The sequence below is a fragment of the Eumetopias jubatus genome, unplaced genomic scaffold (assembly GCF_037043125.1).
Source record: "Eumetopias jubatus isolate StellerSeaLion01/CBP00866 unplaced genomic scaffold, mEumJub1_p1.0 scaffold_1, whole genome shotgun sequence".
In the NCBI taxonomy this organism is placed as follows: domain Eukaryota; kingdom Metazoa; phylum Chordata; class Mammalia; order Carnivora; family Otariidae; genus Eumetopias; species Eumetopias jubatus.
The window spans coordinates 2,412,843-2,433,707 of NW_028274807.1; the positions used below are offsets into that span (position 1 = coordinate 2,412,843).

Consider the following 20,865-nt stretch of genomic DNA (forward strand, 5'->3'; position numbering starts at 1 on the left):
GCAGGTAACATTCTGTCTCCTGAGCTGAGCGGTGACAGGGCGTGGTTGCTTTATGAAAATGCAGCATGCTGATCACCTATGATTCGTGCATTTTCTTTATGTGTTATGTTCTAATAAAACGTTTGCCTAAAGAGATTCCATTGTTGTGGTAGGAGAAACGGGGAGGTATTAGTCAAAGGGGGGCAGAGATCTGTTCTGCAGGATCAATGAGTCCTGGAGCTCCACTGTCCTGCACGGCACCTGTTCACAATTCTGCAGTGTACCCTTAAAGCTCATGCTGGGGCGCCTGGTGGCTCAGTCGGTTGAGCATCCAACTCTTGGTTTTAGCTCAGGTCATGATCTCAGGGTGGCGGAATTGAGCCCCACAGCAGGCTCCATGCTCAGCTTGGAGTCTGTTTGAGATTCTTCCTCCCCCTCTGCCTCCCCCTCTGCCCCTCTCCCCGACCCCTGTGCATGCTTTCTCTCCAATAAACAAAATCTTTTTTAAAAACCTCATGCTAAGTCTTTTTATCACAAATAATGATGATAATAATGAATAAAGAGGGTAACTAACAGCATTTAAATTTTTTTTTCCAAGAAAACCATTCCATTGTGTGGAATATTGGGAAAGAGTAGAGATTTGGGATTGGCAGGGGGCAGGGGGCCGGGGGAGTGGTGAGTGTGAACACAGACCACCGCGCACCTTATTTAACCGCAGAAAATACGAAAACGCAGCAAGCGCTAGGTCCAGGATAGAGAGTGTGAACCACACACCTGATGTTCCCTCCGGGGTAACCAATATGCTCATGTTTTTGTTCACCATTTTCTTGCTTTTCTTCTAGTTTCACACGTGTGTGTGTGTGCACTTAAAAACGCATGGTTTAGCTGTGCAAAGCTAAGTGGCAAACGCAAAGATCCTTGGGCAAAGAAAGGCCACTGTAACCGCTGTTGGACTGAAGCTCTCGCAGAAACGGAATGGTCTCTGGGCCACAGTCCGCCCATCTCCCTGACAGCTGCAGCATCAGATGCTGTTGCTGCGTGACGAAGTACCCCGAAACTTGGAGGCCTGTAAAGCGACACCCATTTACGAGCTCATGGTTTCTGAGAGCCAGGGCTTAGAACGTGGCTCCACTGCGTGGTTCTGGTTCAGGATCCCCTGTGAGGGTGGCTGCATCATCTGCAGGCTCAACGGGGACTGGAGGGGCTGCTCTGGCAACAGCACCCACACGTGGCTGTGGTCGCTTCAGTGTCCTCAAACATGGTGCTGGCTCCCCCCACAGAAAGCGATCCAAGGGGAAAGCCACAGTGCTTTCGATGACCTAACCTCCGGAGTCACACATGGCACTTCCAGCACATTCTGTCCTTTAGAAACAAGTTGCTAAGTTCAGCCCACGCTCAAGGCGAGAGCTCCCCCTCTTGAGGAAACAGAGATCAAAGAACGTGGTGACATGTTTTAAAGCCACCACCAGTCCCTTCCAGGGAGACAACTCAGCAGGGCTGTGGTGTGGGCGGGTCCTAGACATTAGGCAGGCATATAATTGGGGAATGGGCTGGTTTTTCCTGCTGCCAAGCAAACTGAGGGCCCCCTCCTGGCTCTCAGAAGATCAAATGCATGTCCCGATTGCACAGAAAACATTGAATGTTTTCTGACACGGAGTGTGCCTGGAGGTTTTTCCCACACCAACCAATTCTCCGACACCAACTGGGTGGGCAACAATTTAATTCAATTCCGACCCTAATTACCCAGTTAGGGTCAGACTCCACAGGTTAAGGGCTCAGCCCCACAGGACTGTCTCCACCTCAGATGCCAGTCATAAGTGGTGGGGCCCCAGGTCACCCACACTTCTGTCCGACTTGGCCATATTTTGGGGGTTCCCACAACTCCCCCTCCTCGGGCTTGATAATTTGCTAGAACAGCTCACAGAACTCAGGAGAGCGCTTTACTTACTATTGCTGGTTTATTAGAAAGGATATGATAAGGGATGTGGATGAACAGCCAGATGAAGAGGTCCATAGGGCAAGGTCCAGAAGGGTCCCAAGTGCAGAAGCTTTCCGTCCTCAAGGAGTTGGTGCGCCACGCTCCTGGCAGGTGGGTGTGTTCGCCAACCCAGGAGCACTCCAAACCCCTGTGCTTAGGGTTTTTATGGGGGTTCCATCATGCTAGCACAATTGATTACATCGCCAGCCATTGGTAATTACCTCAATCTCTGCCCCTCGCCTCTCTCTGAGCTTGGGGGTGGCTGAAAGCTCCCACTCTCTGATCACTGGTTGCTTCTGGTGACCAGTCCCCCATCCTCCAAGAGTCACCTCATTGACATATCCTCAGGTGTGGTGGAATGGGGCTTGTTTTGAGTAACACTAGGTGCTCCTCTCGGCCCTATACATCAGGAAATCTCCAGGGTTTTAGAAGCTCTTGTGTCAGGAATCTGGGAGAAAAAGAACAAATATATATTTCCTATTATCACAGAGGGGAAAAAAGAGGCTCATCGGTCACAGTGACACCACGTCGGGCCCAGATAATCTGGGCCACTCACCTGGCCGTCTGCTCTCAGTCTATGAAGATGGAACGATGGTGGGGACAATGTCTTTCCGGGGGAAAGACAGCCCTCAAACTGTGCCCTGAGGCCTGCTGCCCCAGTGTGGATGGCGGCCATCACCATCAGGTGTGCACCTGTCAGCCCTAGGATCTCCGTCACCATCAGTGTCCTTTGTGCATCTCATGTCTACCTGTTCCCAAATCTGGGTGGGGCACATGCTCCTTCCCGATGAAGTGCTCATGGGAGGCATTTTTTGAGGTTCTGCACATGTTTGAATTGACGTTGCTCTACCCTGACACCCAGATGGAGATTTGTTGTATATAGAATTTTAGTTAGAAAACATCTTCCTACAGAATCAGGGAGGTGCATTCCATGGTTCTATGGCTTCCAACATTGCTATTGAGAAGTCAAAGCCACTCTGACTCCTCACCATTTGCACACAACCCAATATTCTCTCTCCAGAAGCTTGTAGAATCTTCCTTTCCCAGGTGTTGCGGAGCTCCACAATGAAGTGCCTCAGCGGGTCTGCTTCCCACGGCGGGGCTGGGCACGCGCTGCATCCTCCGAATGCAGCGGTGCGTGTTTTCTGTCTGGGACAAGGGCTTGAATCGTTTCACCAAGGACCTCTTCCACTCTGCTCTCCCCTTCCCTCTTCCAGGAGCTCCCGCCCTTTGCAGCTTGGATCCTGCGCTGATCACCTTTGTGTATTTTCTGTAACTTTCCTATGTTCTAACTCGTTTCTGCTCTACTTTCAGAGAGATTTCTTTCACTTGATATCTCAACCTTGTGTGAAGTTCTCTCATTCGGCTGGCATGGTTTTGACTTTCAAGAGTTGTTGTTCTCTGAATGTTCCTTTCAACAGCGTCCTGTTCTTATCGCGTAAATAGAGGACCCATCTCCCTAAGGATCTTGCTACTAGTTTCATTTAATTTTTTAACATTCTCTCCTCCATTCCAAGACTTTTCTTTCATTCACCCGGCTTTATTTCTTCTTGTTTCTTGCTCTGGGTCATGTTAGAGGAGTGTCTGGGGAAGGTTGACTATCGCGGTTAAGGTAGGTTAAGCCAGGGCTCCTCACACAAGCCTCGTCTGCCTGCCCCTGGCTCGTGGTCTGTGGGCCACGGGGAGACAACAAGTGCCACAGATGCAGTCCAGAGTCTGCAGAGGAGCAGGGCAGGGACCTGCCCAGGGGGGTGGCGCGGGTCAACAGTGAGTGCTGGGAGGCTTCTCTGGGAAGATGGGCAGCTGACTTGGCTACGGGCTGAACTGGGGACTGTGATCACCTTCTGGCAGCTTGGAAAGGGCCTGTGGGTCTGTCATTGGGGTTTTGTCTCTGCTCGTGGGCTTGCGCGTTTTGCTGTGTCGGGTTTCAAGCACGCACTTGAGTAGAGAGAGCAGTAGAATGGCCCCGTGTGCCCCTCATCCCATCCCGCCTCTGAAGGGTCTTCAAGAACGCCTCTCTGGGTGGAGGACAGAGGGGAGGGACGATTCCGGGGACAGAGGCAGAGTGGGCGCAGGTGGCTATCTCTGGGGGCACAAGCAGTGTTGGCTGGTTTTATGGTGGTGACGGCAGAGAAGGGGGCGGATCTATGGCTTGTTTAGGAGGCCCAACCAGAAAGCCTGGGGACACAGGGTGGGACAGTGTTGGTGCCAACCAGGGCTGGACATTCCCTTCATGGAGGTCCACTTGGGAGGCCCACCCCGCCGTCCCGTGAGGCCCTTCAGCTGTGCCAGGGCTATTGCTCTGCCTCGTCCCGGGGCTGCCCCTCATCTCTGTGTAAAGGCAGCTCCTGTGGGCATCACGAGGGCTGTTCAGAGAACAGGTAGCTGAAGCCCCAGCTCCGCCGTAGGAAGCGCCACACTGAAATGGGGAGAGCAAGGTGGTGCTCATCCATTCACTTATTCACTCACTTGTGCACAGGCTCTGTCGAGACTGGCAGGTCTGGGCTAGGGGCAGCGGTGGGCGACCACCCACCCACGGGGGCTCGCGTGTCTGGCATGAGGAGGATGTGCCTTTCAGAAATCATACTCTTGCAGTTATTTAAAAACAATCTGAATGACAACAACTTACAAAGGAAAAATCACCCATAATCCGTGCTGTAACAACCTGTGTTTGTTGTTTAGTGTTTCCTCCTAGTATTTCTCTCTCCCTGTGTTTGTGCACACACACTACCCATTTACATATGCACATATGTACGTATATTTATCCACATACACATATTCTGTACATATACACTCTATATACCTTCTTTCTTTATACATACACATACTCTATGTACGTATGTGTGCATACATAGACATGGGAAAGTAGGAATATATAAATATGTAAGTAAATACATTTAATTTAAATTAATACTCATCTGTTTCCCTACCAGGCTTGTACTCAGCATTTCTAGTATCTGGATAATATCCCAGTCTGTAGATATAACACTATTTCTCAAAATATTCCCTGAATAGTCTGCAAGTGTCTGCCGAACAGCCCTGCACTGGCCCTGGTCAGCCTGGTCTCTGCACTGTCTCCAACACAGCCTGCCCTTGGCACGTACGGTCTGGAGGGGACAGGCAGTGAGCGAGTAACTAGACAAAAGACAGTCACAACAGGAGTGCGGGCTGAGGGACGGAGAGGCGGGTGTGCACAAGAACGAGGGGCTTCCGTGGGACAGGGGTGCAGCTGTGTCCTCACCACACACAGGAACGGGCTTCCTCTGGTCGGTATGTCTCTGCCAGGGGGCTGAGGCCCTCTGGCTGGGCTGTGTGGGGCACATCACGTGGACTCGCCTGTTATCAGGCAGCTTTGAGCTGGTTTGCGGGTGGGCGGCTGAAGGAAATTCTGCAGGTGGAGCAGAGTTGTCTATCCCTGCAGCCCCTGTGAGACCCCTCCCAGAGGGGCTTTCAGAGCCCTGTGAAAATCGGCAGAGGCATGGCCCTCAAAACTGTCTTTAAAGCACAGGGTTCACCGCTGGGTGACTCCAGAGTTCCTGCCCAGGGTGCACGTCTGAGGCATGAGTTCCGTCCAGTTCAGGTTACGGCTTTGCTCCAGCCCTGCTTTGCTATCTTGAGTTTAACTGTGTCCAGAAATACTGCCTTTTTCTGAGCCCACTGGGCATGTCCACAGGCACCAGGCTCTTCACCCACTGGTGAGCCATGTCTCTGACCCTGAACCAGTGCGGCCCACTCAGTCCGCCAAACAGGACCAGGCACCTCAGGGCAGGACTGGCTGCAGGGCCCGGTCCACAATGAAACTCAGACCCCTTGCCCATAAATTGTTAGTAATTTCAAAACAGTGACAACTGAGCTTCCAACCAAGTGCTGGCCTGTCTACAGGCCCCTGCTGACTCTTTGGATTGGAAGAGCTGATGTTGGTATTCTGGCCCTGTCGTGTCCTCAATAAAGAAAAAAGGTACTCAGGGCACTTGATGACAATGGTAAGGGACCTTTCAAGGGGACCGCAGCAGCAGGGCAGAGGGCTCGAGCTCAAGTCCGAGCACAGCCCCAAACGTGGGGTTTAAGGCCAAGGAGCAGGTGGGGCACCTCACGGTGGATGCAGGAGAAGAAACACGGAGGTGGGGGCACTGGGGCCAAAGCCCCCCCCAGGGCTCCTTCGGAGGGCGGCCCTCAGCACCGCAGAGCGGGACGGCCCTTGGACACAGGCTCCTACAGAGGTGCTTCGGTTCAAACTCGGCCATGAGGGCAGGTCCTAACCCAATCTGCCCGGGGCCTGTGAGTCGAGGGGATGAGGACCAGGCAGAGGGCCCAGCCAGTGAGGACGTGGAGTCCTCGGGAGGGGCCTCGGGAGGGGCGTCCGGCCCCCAGGACTGAGTGTCTGCCGTCTGAGCCACGCCGCGGGAAACCCGTGTGGCGGGCGCTGGGGCAGAAGGGCCGGCTCAGTCCCGCGTGCACCTGCTCGCTTGCTTGGCAGCCACACGCTTCAGGCTGTTACAGAGACAGACACTGTTCCCATGCTGGGAGCAAGACAAACTTCCAAACCCACAGACAGATGGACGAGAGCAAGCGGACGCGCCACAGCGGGCGGGATGTCCGCAGAGCACGGTGGCGCCGGCTGCAGAGCCGCAGGGCCCGCCTGTATCCCTGTCTGAGATGCCAGAGGCACACGACGGCCACACGAATGCAGGCTCACGGCCAGGAGTGAGCCCCTGAAGACGTGGGCACACAAGCCCCGTCCTGGCCTCCTCTGTCCCTGCCCTGCGGCTGGGGGCGGGGGCGGGGGTCCTTCTGCATCTCCGGCACGCACACCACAGACAGGACGGGCGGATTCTCAAGGATGGAAGGGCCGCCCGGCAGAGGCGCCCACAAAGCTGTGTGGCCCACGGTGTGGTCGGGTGAGGGGGGCTCGGGGCCTCGGGGGCTCAAGTCCCCAGGAGGAGATGAGCCGGGGTGGGCCACCAGCGGGAGCCCTGAGCCCCCAGAGGGCCGCCGTGGACCCGTCTGTAGAGGGATTCTGATGGGGTTGGGGCCTCCAGGCCCTGGAGCCCCCAGGGGTCGACCCAGTGGTGCCAGGGCTGCGCGGGGCTGAGAGGCAGGCCAGCGCATGTCTGTGCACAGTGACACAGGGATTCGCGGTCTGGGTGCATTCGTGGGGAAGGGGGCAATGTGGACACATTTGGGCAACATGGGTTCGCCCTGTCAGCTCCCCGACACAACCCCTGCCCCACCACGGCCACCCCATTGGCTGCTCAAGGTCCGGCCCCACTCCATCCCGTAAGTGAGGGCTGGGGGCCGGGACAGGTGGGCTTGGGGCCCAGCGGCGCTCCATCTGTGGGGGAGGAGAGGGCCCTCGGGAAGCGGGGGGCTGTGAGTAAGGGAGACAGACATGCCCCTCCGTGCCCCCCCACCCCCGCTCTGCAGGAGTGAGCCTGGGCCTGCTCATAGGCACTCCCTCCCAAAGCCTGTCTCTGTCTGTCTCAGCTCAGAAAAGCCATCCCCCCTCTGAGCTGCATCCACGTGGCGGGCGCCCCTCCTGGCCTTCCTGTCTGTCTGTCCCACTGCTGCCCACACGGCCTGGCCGGGCCAGCTGTCTGCCTGCTCCCAAAACAGCAATGTCCACCTCGGTGCAACTCCCCCAAGGACCCTGGGACTCTGACCCCAACCCCTGGGCGTTGGTTTGGCCTCCCCCGCCCTGCCCCGCCCTAAAGCACCGCTGTCCTAGGTGGGGCCACCCTCCCTGCCCCATTCCCAAGGGGCTGCCTAGAAGCCCGTGTGTGGACCAGGGGGCCCTGGAGGTATCCAGAGGGGCGGGGTGAGCCAGCCAGACCTCACGAGTCCTGTTCCTGACGTTGCTCCCTGCCTGGGCTGCCCGGGGTGGGGATGCAAGCCGCCGTCCGAGTCAGCACACGTGTCCCGGCCCTGCTGCCCACACACAGCAAGGCCTCTGGCCACTCCCTCCCTCCACATCCGGGCATATTCCACCGCAGGGTCCCTGCGGCGGGGGGGTGCTTCTGGCTGCCCTGACGTCTCCTTCCACTGCAACTGACCCCGCAGCTGTGCCCTAGACAGGAGTCCTGGGGCCCGGGACCCCCAGCCGTGGGCCAGCATCTGCCTGGGAGGAAAGTAAGGGGTGGCGCTGTCCGTGCAGAGGCCCCTGCGCTCTGACCACCTGACCTGGTGTCTGTCCCTGCACCTGCCATCTCCACCTCCACCCCCAGCACCCTCCCGCCCCAGCCCCGGCCCTGCTTCATGCCTCACAGTGGTCACCTGCCTCTTGCGCGCACGATCTGTCCCTCCTGCTGGAATACCCCTCTCGGACCCCCGTGCCTGGACAAATATGCACGATAGGGAAGATCACGTTTTGGATAAATGTCTGACTGAACAAGGAGGTGGCGCTGGGGCAGATGTGTGGGATGTGGAGCACGGAGGGAAGGAAGCTCTCAGCCCTGGAGGCTCTGGCGGGGGGTGACGGAGGCGGTGGGGGCACAAGGGGGCAGCAGAGGTGGGCGGGCCCAGACCGCAGGCTCGGATCTCACTGGGGGCAGAGGGGAGCCAGCCGAGAAAGGAGCGCGCCGTCCACTTCTCGGGGCCATTCCTGCGCGTGGGCCTCTCCCTTCCCACCAGCATGGCCCACACTTCGGGCACCGGAAATGCAGGGACCCACACCCCACTGGAGAGCATGTCAAACCCCCACAGGAGTGGCTTTTATTTGAGTACATGCAATGCCTCGTGTGTCCACGAAGACAAGCCCGCGACAAGCCGAGCGTGGACAACACGGGGACCTTTCTGTTTTTCTCGGTCCTAGCCTGGCTTCCAGGGGTGGGGAGTGTGTCCTGCTGGTCCTTCTCAGAGCAGGCCACCAGGAGCACAGGTGGATCTCACTGGCATCTGTTGATTTTCGGAGATGGGAGAGGGGGGTCCGCTCTCAGCTGAGGCCGCGTCTCCGGGGGCCTCCCCTCCCCCAGTGCTGCCCCGCAGACCCTGGCCATCCTGGATCAGGAGGGGAAGGTGGGTGCCTCAGCCAGCGGGCGGGACATGCTCTGGATGGCCCACTGCAGGATGCCGTCAAAGGAGTGCTGCAAAAGACAGCAAAGCAGAGGCCTCGGGGACCCGCCAGAGCCCCAGGGGACAGATGTGTATACCCTGGCCTCCGGCGTCACCCTCCTATTCAGAGGTAGGGAAACTGAGGCCCGAGGCACCACAAGACATGTCAGTCGAGGGAGGACTCCTCATCCAGTGCTCCGTCTCGGCAGCCTGGAAGCACAGGGCGTGGCCACTGCGGCTGTTTTGCCTCCTTCTTCTTCTGGGGCTCTCTCCCTCACTGTGCTCAGGGGCCTGACGCTCCCACAGGATGGAGGGGTCATGAGAAGGCCCAATATTCCAGCAGAATGGGGTGACCACACCAGAAGGGGCTGGTGAGTCTGCCCCTCTCTCCAGCGGTCTCAGGCGGCCGCCCCAGCCAGAGATATGGAGTCTGGGCTCCCCCACAAAGACACTTGCACTGTGTGGGACCCCCCTGTGCCCAGCCCACCACACAGGGCAGGGCCCCATGTCCCAAGGAGGACACATGTGGGCTGCCTGGCTCTGGGTATGGCTGGAGGAGTCTGACCTCCGGTCAAAAGAAGGCGGAATCCCTAAAAGCCCCATTTTCGTCCCAGTGACTGTGGCTGTTCATCTTAGGGCAGAGAGGCCTGGGGTGATAGGGGGCCGTGAGAGGCCCACTGAAGGTGGTCCACTGAGAGGTTCCAGGGTGCCCGCCCCACCCCTCGGGGACAGCAGGCTTCCGCAGTGCTGGTGCTGAGGTTCTGCAGCCCATGGCCCCAGGGGATTTAGGACCTCTGGACAGGGCTAGACGCAGGAAGGGCTCAGGGCCCCCTTTGGGCTCCTTTGTGTGCTCGGGGCTCCTGCATGTGCGGGGAGGGGCCGGCATGGGCCTGTGGTACTCAGCGCACCCAGAGACAGGGGATCTCCCAGCCGCCCCAAGGCTTGGGTGCCGGCTGCTCTGGAGGCCAGCCTGGAGGACGAGGGGCTGGTGGAAGGCCAGCCTGGAGGCCAGCCTGGAGGAGGACGGGCTGGTAGAAGGCCTGCGGGGTGATGCATTACCTCGCTTAGGAGGGACTCCAGGTCATCCCTGTGCACAACCGGCTCGTGACCAGCAGAACCGTCTCCTGCCTGGAGCCCAGGAAAGGGAGGTCAGCCTGACTTCCGCACCCCTGCTAGGGACGGCCAAAACAAAGCAGGACTCCCTGCAGAGGCCACAGGGGCCTGGGGGCACAGGCTCATGCCCGGGCAGTGGCGGTGCTGCCCCGCACAGGGCCCCAGGATCTGAATTCTAACACCCGGCTCCTCCCAGGGTGGTGGGCGCAGGCAGGGTGGGCATGAGCGAGCTTCGGGGCTGCTGGCCAGGGTCCTGGCGCAGCTGGAAGCTGGTTTCCCGAGGCCCCCGGGGGCTGCCGGCCTCCGCATGCTACACGCCTCCTTCCGGAGAAAGCCAGGCAACTTAAGAGAACCAGCTAGCAGGGACCCTGTCATGGATGGGGAAACTGAGGCCCAGAGAGGAAAGTTCCTGGTCCGATGCCAGCCATTCAACCATCCACCAAAGGCTGCCAGGGCCCACGGTGCCCCTGGGCAAGGGGCCAGGGCAGGGAGTGAACCACACAGGATACTGCCAGTTTCTAGCTCAAAACAGCCAAGCCTCAGCTCATCAACACCGGCCCGGGGGCAGCAGCAGCTCCAGGGCGGGAAGGAGGAGCACAGCCTCCAGGGTGTGCAGGGGCCCGGGGAGGGGGGGGGGGGTGTCGGTCCAGGGCCACACCCACATTCTTGAGTCTGCCCCTGGGGAAGGTGGGGCTAGGGGAGGGGCCAAGGGGGCTGGGACAAGTCACTCTCCAAGGTCATTACATTTTACATCACAAGGACAAGGTCTTTTTAAAAGCAAAGACCCCAGGTGTCGATGAGGCATCTTTTGGAGGGCAGTACCCCCTCCTGGCGGGGGACAGGGGTGCCCCCGAGAGGGCTTGCGCACACTCAGTGCAGATGGGTGGGGATGATGGGAGGCCTCCAGGCCGATCTGCACACTGCAGGCAGGCGGATATGGGCCAGGCCACGGGGTTGCATCAAGCCCCCTTGTGGACAGGGCCTCGGCCCCCCAGGGCCTGGGCCGGCCTGGTACCCACGCAGCGTTTTCGGGGGGAGCACGCGGTGTGGCTGGGAAGGAGGGTGGGCCACAGATGGGGGTAGGACTTATCACCTCCCCCAGGGCCCTCCGAGGTTGTCCTGGGGGCAGGGACATGGTCAGGAGGGCCCCTGCTGTGGGAGGCAGCCAGGCTCCTGAAGGAGCACCCAGGACTCCCGCCCCCCAGGTTCCCAGGACCACTGCGGCTCAGCAGGAAGGCAGAGGAATGACCACAGACGGCTTGCTCTCCCCAAGGCTCCGGCTGGCTGCAGGATGGGGCCGGAGAGGGTGCCCAGCCCGCCACTGCGGGAGGACTAGGAGCCCAGTACAGAGCCGGGGCACACTGGGCAGTCCAGTATGCTTGCTCATCCCAGGTGTGGGGTCTCCTGGCTGCTTCCGCCTCACCCCCACCCCACCAGGGGGTATGTGACCCCAGGGGCTGGGAGAGGGGGGACTTGGGGCTGGGCTCGGTCATCGTGAAACAGGTGCATCCAACTGGCATCTCATTCCACTATTGCTTAGTGGGTTTCCCTTTCAAACAGATGTTATCAAAAAGGAGTCTATTTGAACAACTGTATTGTATAAACAATGAACAAGGGGTTCATTGGTGCACACCCGCGAAGCTGGCGCCTGGAGTGGACCTGGAGGTGTGCTGGCCCCCCAATCCCGCGGGGTCCGCGCCTCCCCGGGTAGCACTGACCTTAGCAGGCCCCGGAGCAGCGCGGGCGGGGTTCGGGGAGGGCGCCCCCTCCTCGGGGGCCAGGGCGGCATCTCCGGAGCAGGATCGGCAGTGCGGGGCCGCCCTACGCACAGCGGACGAGGGTGTCGGTGTGTGTCGGCGGGGGGGGGGGGGGTCGGGGAGGGGCGGCCCCCCCGGTGTCCCTCCCCTCCCCGGCCCGGCGCCCCAGCCGCCGCACTCACCCTGGCCGGGCGGTGCCCCCGGGAAAGTGGCAGCGCCAGTGGAAGGCGGCGGCGCAGTGTGCGCACCGCAGCGCGTCGGTCCCGTCCCCGCACACGCCGCACCGCGCGGCCGCCGGGCCCTGGCGGGGAGCAGAGCCGTGACTGCGGCGGGGAGAGGCGCGCACCCCGGCCCCTGGGAGCTCAGGGACACCTGGCACCTTTGGACTGCAGCCCTGAGAGACCTCGCTCCCCCTTGGTGGGCCCGGACCCCTTTTAGAGTTGGTCAAGGGGACCCCAGAACCGCGCCCCCAGGAGAGGCGGGAGTGTGGGGGATGGGCTATCCCCCCTTATTGTGGTGCCTGGGGGGGAGGGGTTTCAGGATCAGGTGGCAAGTTTGCTTCCCCTGCCCCAGCTCTTCACAGCGCTCTGCCCTTGTTCTGGGCGCGCTCCTCCCAGCACCCAGCCCCTGGGCCACCCTCTCCATGGCCAGTCTGGCTGCTCTTGGCAAAGGCCTCCCTCAGCCCTGACCCCAACCCCCCATCTGACTACTGCCCCGCGTGCCCCTGCACGTCAGAGCTCCATCTCCGCAGACCCTGAGCCCCCCCAACAGACAGCCACCCCAACTCCCGCAGCCCTCACCTGCTGCCCCTCAGGGCCCACACACAGCAGGGGCCGCAGGGCTGAGGGGTCCAGCACCGGCAAGGGGGTTGCCGAAGGTGGGGCCAGCAGGTGCTTGTAGGGGACAGCAGCGTCTATCGCAGCGGGGGGCTCCCTGGACAGTCCCTTCGCCTCTTCTCCTGCCAACCTCAGTCCCAGAAGGACCTGGAACCAGAGGGTCAGTGCTTGGAGCGGCCACAGGGGACCTACACGGCACCACCCAGGGAGTCAGTGATCGCCGGGACCCTGGCAGCCCCAGAGGCTGGTGTGGGGGGACCCTGGCAACCCCAGAGGCTGGTGTGGGGGGAACCCCGCACTGGGTTGCAAAGGTTTGGGTACAGTTCCTGGCTCAGCAAGGTCCTTGAGACTTTCCCCACTTAAGACTGGGTGTCTGTGGCCCTCACAGGCTGTCAGTGATCACTCAGTATATACCTGGGCACGGGTTGTACCACTCACGTCTTTGCTGCAACGGAATGCTTAAAACATTTTTAGAGAATGTTCTCAGTAGCCAAAGTGCATCCCCTGTGCTGGACCGACAGAGCTGAGGCCCCGAGTCAGCCCCGAGAAACGGGGCCATCGTAAAGGCCACTTCCCAGTGTAGAAGGCCAAGCTGGTGAGGCCAGGCCAGGGTTGGGGGTGCACGGTTCTAGGGCTGGGGCCGGTCTGACCTACAGGAGCAGCCAGGATGCTGGACAGAGGGCCCTGCAGGGGACCTGTGCATACCGGGGTCTCCACAGGTGGCTCCTGGGGCCGGGGCAGGTCCTGCTGGGCTCTTCCCTGGAGGCAGCTGGAGCACCTCCAGGTCCCGCTGCTCACGTGTTCACCAGCCAGATGCATGCAAGGTGAGCAGAACGGACAGTAGACTCCCAAACACATAGGGCAGGGGAGACCCGAGGGTTCCTCCAAGTCACCCCTTTCCCTTTACAGGTGGGGAAACTGAGGCCTGGGCAGGACAGCGGGCCGAGCCACAGTGGAGGTGCTGCCTTGGCCAGTCAGCGGGAGTGGGACATTTACGCCCGGTGGGGTGGCCCTCGCTAGCCTGGTCAGTGTCCCATCTGAGAGCTTCTCTGATGAGCCCCGAGAATCCCGGACACCGGCTAACCTGGAGTGGCCTGTGTGTGGCTCTCATGGGCCCCGCCCCGTCAGTGGGACCTCTCTGAACTGGGGTGTTGATACCCCCCAGGCCCACATTTCCACAAAGGGGGTGGTGCCTAGCAGAAGGGGACATGGTCAAGGGCGGGAAGGAAGACGGCAGCCCCATTGCCGGAGCTGAGTGAGGACCCTGGCCGCACCCTCTCATTTTAGTGACGAGCGTCTGGGGCTCAGAGACAAGCGGCCTAGCCAAGGTTACTCAGGGAGCCGGGAAGGGCCAGAGTAGAAGGGGGCTCACCTCTCCCACCCAGGCTCTTCCCCATGGCTGCAGTGACCCGCGGGAGCTGGTGGGAGAGGGCAGGGCTGGGAGGGCGGGGGAAGGGAGCGCCAGGAGGCGGACTCTGGAGGCCTCGTGCCCTGCCGGGGACGGGCACCCACGCCGCCTGACTTCTTGCCTGGAGAGGGGGGACTGGCTGCTCGTAGGAGCTTGGGCTGGGGGTGTGTGATGAGATGGGAAAGGATGGCCGTTCTTCACCAGGAGCCTTCATCCTGCTTCTCTGCCCTCTGGGGCCCTGCTGGCCAGGCTTGGAGGGAGGCAGTGCGGCCACACGGGGAGGGGGGGTGCCAGGCCCCAGGCCCCAGCCCCACTTCCCAGTGATGTGGACCAAGGCCTCCCTCCCAGGTGGGCCCCGCTTCCCTCCGTGGAACGGAGAGGCTTCTGGGCCGCCTCGTGCTCAGGGTCAGCTGGGTAGAAGTGGCCATGAAGCCAGGTGGGGGGGCGGCCTGGGTGGCTCACCTGGGAATGTCGCGGAGCGGTGGCGACAGGCAGGCCAGGTGGAAGGCCTGGGGGCAGCCGTCGCAGCAGATGAGCTCCCCGCCGTCCCGGCATACAGCACACTCATCCTCGTTCTTCTGACGCGGGCAAGACACACGCGTCCTCTGGAAGATCCCGGGACGGGGCAGCGCCCTCCCCGAGAGCCCCTCAGAATAGCTCCACTGCAGCGGTCCCCAGGGGCACCCAGGTGCCCTGCCTGCTCCCTGCTGGCCCATGCCTACAATTCTGCCCCGGCTCGCCGCCCTCCCCCAGGATGCCCTCCATCTCTGAGGCTCTAGGCCCCACTGCACCATCCTGCCTGATGGTGACACAGTCCCCTCCGGGGTGCCACCTCCTTCAGAAGCCCAGCAGACCGGGCAGCCCTGCACTGCAACGAGCATGCTCATTGTAATAATCCCCCCTGACCCTGCTATCAGGGGAGCCCTTGGGGGCAGGCAGGGATCCTGCTCACTCCTGGGTGCCTGGGGCCCAGTCCGCGCCTGGCATGGGAGAGCGGCGGTCAGATCTGGGATGGGTTCGGCCTTGTTCTCGGAGCCCAAGGATGTGCTTGATGCTCAGCTCCCTGGCTCCCAGCAGGGGCCACCTCCCCACCCGTCGGCCCCTGGTGAGACAAGGGGCAGCTGGTGCCTCGACCAGACCTGTGGTGTTCAAAGCCTGGTAGGACTCACTTTCTCTGACTTATTTGAATTTTTACAGTTGTGTTATCAGAAAAAATCGTACTAAACCAAAGCTCTACTCTGTGAACAGGAGCTCAGGCCTCTGTCCTCCTCACCCGAGTGAGTGGCCTAGCCAAGGGGCAGAGCGGCAGAAGGCCGCCCTTGGGATGGGGGGGAGGGAGGAGTTCCACTCGTGGTCCGGGCATTACCTGGTGCAGCTGGGGCTCGCTGGGGAGGGCAGGAGGGGCCTGCACCCTGCCCTGCTGGCCTGTTCTCAGCTCACCTGCACCCTGCTGCGGGGGAGAGGGGGGTCATCAGAGTGAGGAGCCCCCTCATGCAGGCCCGGTCCCAGATGAGCTCTGTGGGCGCTGGGCGAGGGGTGTCAAGGGCGGTGCTTACAGGGACAGAAGCCTGGGTCCCCTTGGGTCGGACCAGGGTCTTCAGGCTGCTGCTCCGGGTCTTGTTCTTCCCCCCACTGGGGTCTTCGAACTTGCTGGGAGCATAAAACTCCCCCCCAACCTGGAGGCACTTCTTGGAGCCACCTGGGAGGAGAGGCTGACTGGTCCCCGCTCAGCTGCACTCCTGGCCTGGGCGCCGTGGGTAGGCGGGTGCAGAGGCTGGGCGCTCTGCAGCTTTCTCCTGCTTCTCCCCCACTGCACTCAGCCCCGCTCAGCTCTGCGACCAGGGTCCTGGGCACAGGAGGGGTCTTCTGCGGGGACTGTACTGGGTGAAGCGTGTCCACCAAATTTGCATCCACCTGGAATCTCAGAGTGCAGACTTACTGGGGAGTAGGGTCTTTATAGGTGGGATTAGTTAAGATGGGCTCCCGAGGGACACTGGGTCCAATGACGGTGTCCCCAAGAAGAGCAGAGAGGACACAGACAGACACAGGGAGGAGACCCTGTGACTTGGAGGCAGAGGCTGCAGTGATGGGGCCGGGCACAAGGCCTGCCAGCAACCAGCCTCGAGCCTCCGGAGGGAGCAAGGCCCTGCCAACACCTTGATTTTGGAACTCCTGTTGTTCTAAGCTGCCCAGTTTGTGGCCATTCGTTATAACTGCCACAGCGAACTACTGCGGGGTCCTCAGGGCCCTCCCTGGGGGGTGAGACCAGGGCCTGCATTGGCCCCAAGGGCCAGCGTGGGCCCTGGCTGTCCTTGGCATCCCTGCCGGCAGGTGCCCAGCCCAGAGGGAAGGGAGGGAGGTGGTGTGGGGGCGGGGCAGGTGCTAGAAGGCTGTCCTGCTGGAGAACCTCCTGGGGGTGGGGGGTGAGCCCAAGACTCTAAGGGGCCCCTCTGAGCGCACAGAGGCGACCCAGGATGTGGCCCTGGACCGCCTGCCCTACAGAAGTCCAGGAGTCCCCCACCCCTGAGGGGAGCCCTCGGTGCCCATCCTGCCCCTCCAGAGGCAGCAGAGCCACGGTCCCACCTGCGCTGCGGCTGCCAGGTGCAAAGGATGGACGTGGATCCGGGGGCCTGAGTCCCCCCTCGCGGCCCCTCTGGTGGTGCCCTCTACCTGACTCAAACACCTGCTGGATGAGAATCCCCTCCACTGCCCCACAGGCTCCTGGGACATCCCCAGACGACACCGTCACGGCTCTCTGGACCGAAGTGGACATGGTCTGAATTCCTGGGAAAGGGAGCCCCAGATGAGGGGGTCATCAACTGGAAAGAGGACCACCTCTTTCCTGCAGGCAGTGGGGAGCGAGAGGTGCCTGGGCTGTGGAATCTTTCTTTCCTTCTGCCCAGGGCAGGCCTCGGAGGGGGCCCAGCCCCTCCATCACAGACAGACAGCCCATGTGTAACTGCGGAGAGGGGCCATGGGTACGTCTGGTATGCATATGTGTGCACGTGGGGTGTGTGTGCGTGTGGTGTGTGTGCGTGTGGTGTGTGGTGTGTGTGTGTGTGGTGTGGGGTGCGCACTGTGTGTGTGTGGTGTGTGTGTGCGCGTGGTGTTTGTGTGTATGATGTGTCTGTATGTGTGGTGTGTGTGTGTGTGGTGTGTATGTGGTGTGTGGTGTGTGTGTGGTGTGTGTGGTGTGTGTGCATGTGGTGTGTGTGCGTGTGGTGTGGGATGCACACTGTGTGTGGTGTATGTGTGCGTCTGGTGTGTGTGTGTTGTGTGTGCACGCGTGTGGTGTGTGTGTGTGTGTTGTGCGCGTGCGTGTGGTGTGTGTGCGTGGTGTGTGTGTGCGTGTGGTGTGTGTGCGTGGTGTGTGCGTGCGGATGCGGCGTGGGAGCTCACTGCACACGGCGGGCAGGGATGAACAGGGCCCCCGGCCCTGGCCCTGGGCTGTGCTGGGAAGGAGGCAGAGCTCGGGGCTGCCGCCCAAAGGTCAGGCAACCACAGGTCTCTGGGGTCCCCCGGGCTGGGGCAAGGAGGGGACGGATGGGGGCCCGGCGTCATCCAGCTGACGGACCGAGCAGGACTCTGGCAGAAGCACAGTCTGAGCCAGGCCTGTAGGACAGGGACGTGGACCGGGCACACGTGGGGTGACCGAGACGCCCCCCCTTGCCCCCAGTGCGTCCGTCCAGCCGAGGCTTTGGGGGGAGACACCAGGCCAGCATGGTCCCGCCCCCAGGACAGGCCCTTGGAGGGCAGCACCCGCCGAGGCTCTTGATCCCTTGACCCCGGCCCAGGAGCGGGAGGCCTGGGGGCCTGGCTCACCGTTCCCGGCAGGAGGCTTCTGGGCCGGCTTGGCCTTCGCTTCGGGGCCTGCAGGGGGAGCGCACCAGCCTGGCCCTGGTCTCCGCGCTGGGGCCAAAGCCAGCGGCCAAGGGTGGGGGCAGGAGAACACTGGCTGTGGCCTCCCCAAGTCCCCCGGGGTCCTTTCGCTTTACCGTGCTCTGGTGTCCACACCCGTAAAAGGACGTAACACCCACCTGCCTGCTTCCTGGGGCCCTGGGACAAGGGACAGCTAGGCTCATCCATCCGAGCATCCAGAGGGGACCTCCGCAGCCCCTGCCAGGCTGGCTCCGGGCCAGGCGGCTGGTGCTCCAGAGCCCGTGGTCGGGGGGAGGGTGTGCTCAGGGGCTGTCGGGCTCCCCAGGGCAATCTGTGGCTGACTAGCTCCTCAAACTAGGTACCTGGGCTGGAGGTGCCCCGTGGAGACAGTGCCGCCGGCGGGGTGGCTCTTGGCTCCTCCAGGGCCTTCCTCTTGGTGGGGGGTCTGGGCAGCGGCACTGGGGCCTTGGGGCCCGGCGGGGGCTTCCTCCCCTTCCGGGGCTGGCTGAGGTCCACATCTGCAGGGTGCAAGCGGCGGCCGAGCCTCAAGAGCAGAACCCACACCTTGGCAAGGTGGGCGAGACCTCGGCCCTTTGGCATGCAGAAGCCAGGACGGTCCTGGGTGATGTCCAGGGGCCCCCTAACCACGCCCTGACCTTCCCTCTTCCGTCCAGCTGGGCTGACTCCAGCAGCCCCAGGCCCCCAGCGGTGGGGGGGGTTGCTGAGCCCCACGGGACCCCAGCCCCCAGCCCTCCGCCACCGCAGTGCCCTCCCCACCTTTGGGGAAGCTGTCTAGGATGGGCTGCAGCCGGGCGTATCTCTCCAGGTTGTAGTCCTTAAAGAGAACTTTCCAGAAGCCCAGGATGGCAGCCGCGTCTTGGGTCAGGAGCCACGAGAGGAGCGCGTGGAAGGCCTGCGGGCAGCCTTCCTTCTCCTTCAGACGCAGAGTCTCCTGAAGCAGGAGTGGGGAGTGGGAGGCCCTGCCTCCTGCCTCCCCAGTACCCCCACTTCCTGCCACCGCCCCCAGAGGGTGCTGCAGGAGAGCCGGGCACCGTGTCCATGCCCTTGGGTTGAGGTGGGCGTGGGGGTGCCCGGGGTGCTGGGGGCGAGGGAGGCCCCCCTGGAACTCACCTTAGGGGACCACACCCCTGGCTTGGAGGGCAGCTTCAGGAGGGCTGGGAGGGGGTGTTGGGGAGGACAGGAACGTGTCCTGGAGACCGGGCCCCACCCCCTCTTCACACCAGCAGCCCCCATCCCAGCCCCCTGGCCCCCACTCGAGGGGGGCGGCTAGGGTCCATCTGGAGCTCACCCTCCCAGACATTGCCCCTGGCTGGACGGCAGAGCTTGGGGAAGGCTGGGGGGCACTGGGGGCCTGGGTTGGGGCCCACCTGGAACTTGTCCTCGGGCACCACGTCGTGGTCGGCCAGCGCATGCAGCAGCGGGAAGGCGCTGTCCACCGCCATGGCGATCTCCGTGCGGTGCAGCCTCAGGAGGCGGCGCAGCACGGTGTCCCCCCCTGCCCGGGCCTCGCCCACCCTCACGGGGTCTGGGGGCATGGGGCTGGGGGCCCCCTCTCCCCTCCTGGGGTCCCGCGGCCTTTGGGTGCCGCTGGACTTGTGGAGCGTCTGGGCCATCTCCGCCTCCTGGGCCTGGCGCGGCCCCTGCCCTGCCGGGCACCTGGGCGGGCGCTCCTGGGCGAGTACCTGTGCCGGGCTGAGCCCAGCCAGAGCCCAGTCTCTCTTATAGCAGGACCCTTCCCCCGGCCCCGAAAGAGCAAAGCCTGTGTTCCCCCAGAGCCAATCAGGACCGGAGGGAGGGGCAGGAGTGGAAACTTCTCTGTAGTCCAGTAAAGACAAGGTCCCAGCCACCCCAATTCCGCACCTGCCAGGAAGCCGTTGGCGTCTCTCTCGTTGTAAAGGAGGCTTCGGAGCCAGGGCACGCCCCTCTGTGAGAGGGCTCCGGCTCTCAGGCCCCGACCGCAGGGCTGGTTGGGGCAGGGCCCCTGGTGGGGAGGGGGCATGACCACCTCCACCGCTCAGGGCCCTGGGCCTGGGCTGGAGGACGGTCAGATGGAGGGGCGCTTGTCTGATGGAGGCCCAGAGGCTGTGTGACGCTGGGCCGGCCGCTTTCCCTCTCTGAGACCCAGCCCCTTCATCTTTAACATGAGCACATTGCCCTGGGGGACCCAGTGGCACCCTCCCCTCCCCTTCCTGCAGCTGTGTTCAGAAACACTTGGAGAAGGCCGCGGACCCTGTGGACTGATGCCCCTGAGTATGGGTCCCCGGAGCTTCTGTCCTTGTCCTGCTCACAGCCCAGGGGAGGGACGCCCCAGGAGCCTTCCTAGGGCTAGTGACAGAGGCCGGAGGATGGTGTAGGAAAGCGGGGAGGCGGTCCCAGGGGGGTTGCAGCAGAAGAGGGACCCGCATCCCAGGCTGTGGTGGGCGAGCGCAGGGGACAGGGGCCTGGCAGATTGCGAGACCCGTAGTGGCCCAGTGTGGACAAGGGCCACAGAGGAAAGGCCCGTCCGGGCAGCCAGGCCTCCGAGCCGCGGGAGGGCTTTGGAAGAAGAACCTGGTCAGGTTTGGATGGGGCTGGAGGTGAGTGCGGGCGCCAGGAAGCCTGGGGTCTGGGCAGTGCTGGGCTGGGAGGGGTCGCCTGGGCAGGGGGAGAGGGGCCCAGACAGATTCCATGGGGGTGTCGCCAAGATTTCTCATGAGTTTAGGTCGCTATGTTCTCTACTGAGGTGGGGGTTGTGGGGTGGGGGCTGCTGAGGGCCGCCCCCTCCTCCTACCGCGGTGTGCATGTCTCACCCCTTCCGGGCCTGGGTTCCTGGGAGTTCAGTCCCAGGCAAGCTGAGATTGCTGCCGG

At 62.1% G+C, this 20,865-nt stretch overlaps 1 protein-coding gene across 1 annotated transcript; it reads right to left on the minus strand.

Moving 5' to 3' along the window:
* Window positions 1-8,955: 8,955 nt before the first annotated feature.
* Window positions 8,956-19,631, minus strand: AIRE (autoimmune regulator). The gene is made up of 14 exons (XM_088018960.1): window positions 19,386-19,631; window positions 18,775-18,949; window positions 18,360-18,515; window positions 17,941-17,988; window positions 16,789-16,902; window positions 15,675-15,817; window positions 15,485-15,565; window positions 14,581-14,696; window positions 13,416-13,500; window positions 12,660-12,857; window positions 12,057-12,175; window positions 11,836-11,938; window positions 10,064-10,132; window positions 8,956-9,036 (listed from the first exon to the last, which is right to left on the minus strand). The coding sequence occupies exons 1-14, from the start codon at window positions 19,629-19,631 to the stop codon at window positions 8,956-8,958; spliced, it is 1,734 nt and encodes a 577-aa protein (XP_087875086.1).
* Between the last annotated feature and the right edge of the window lie 1,234 nt (window positions 19,632-20,865).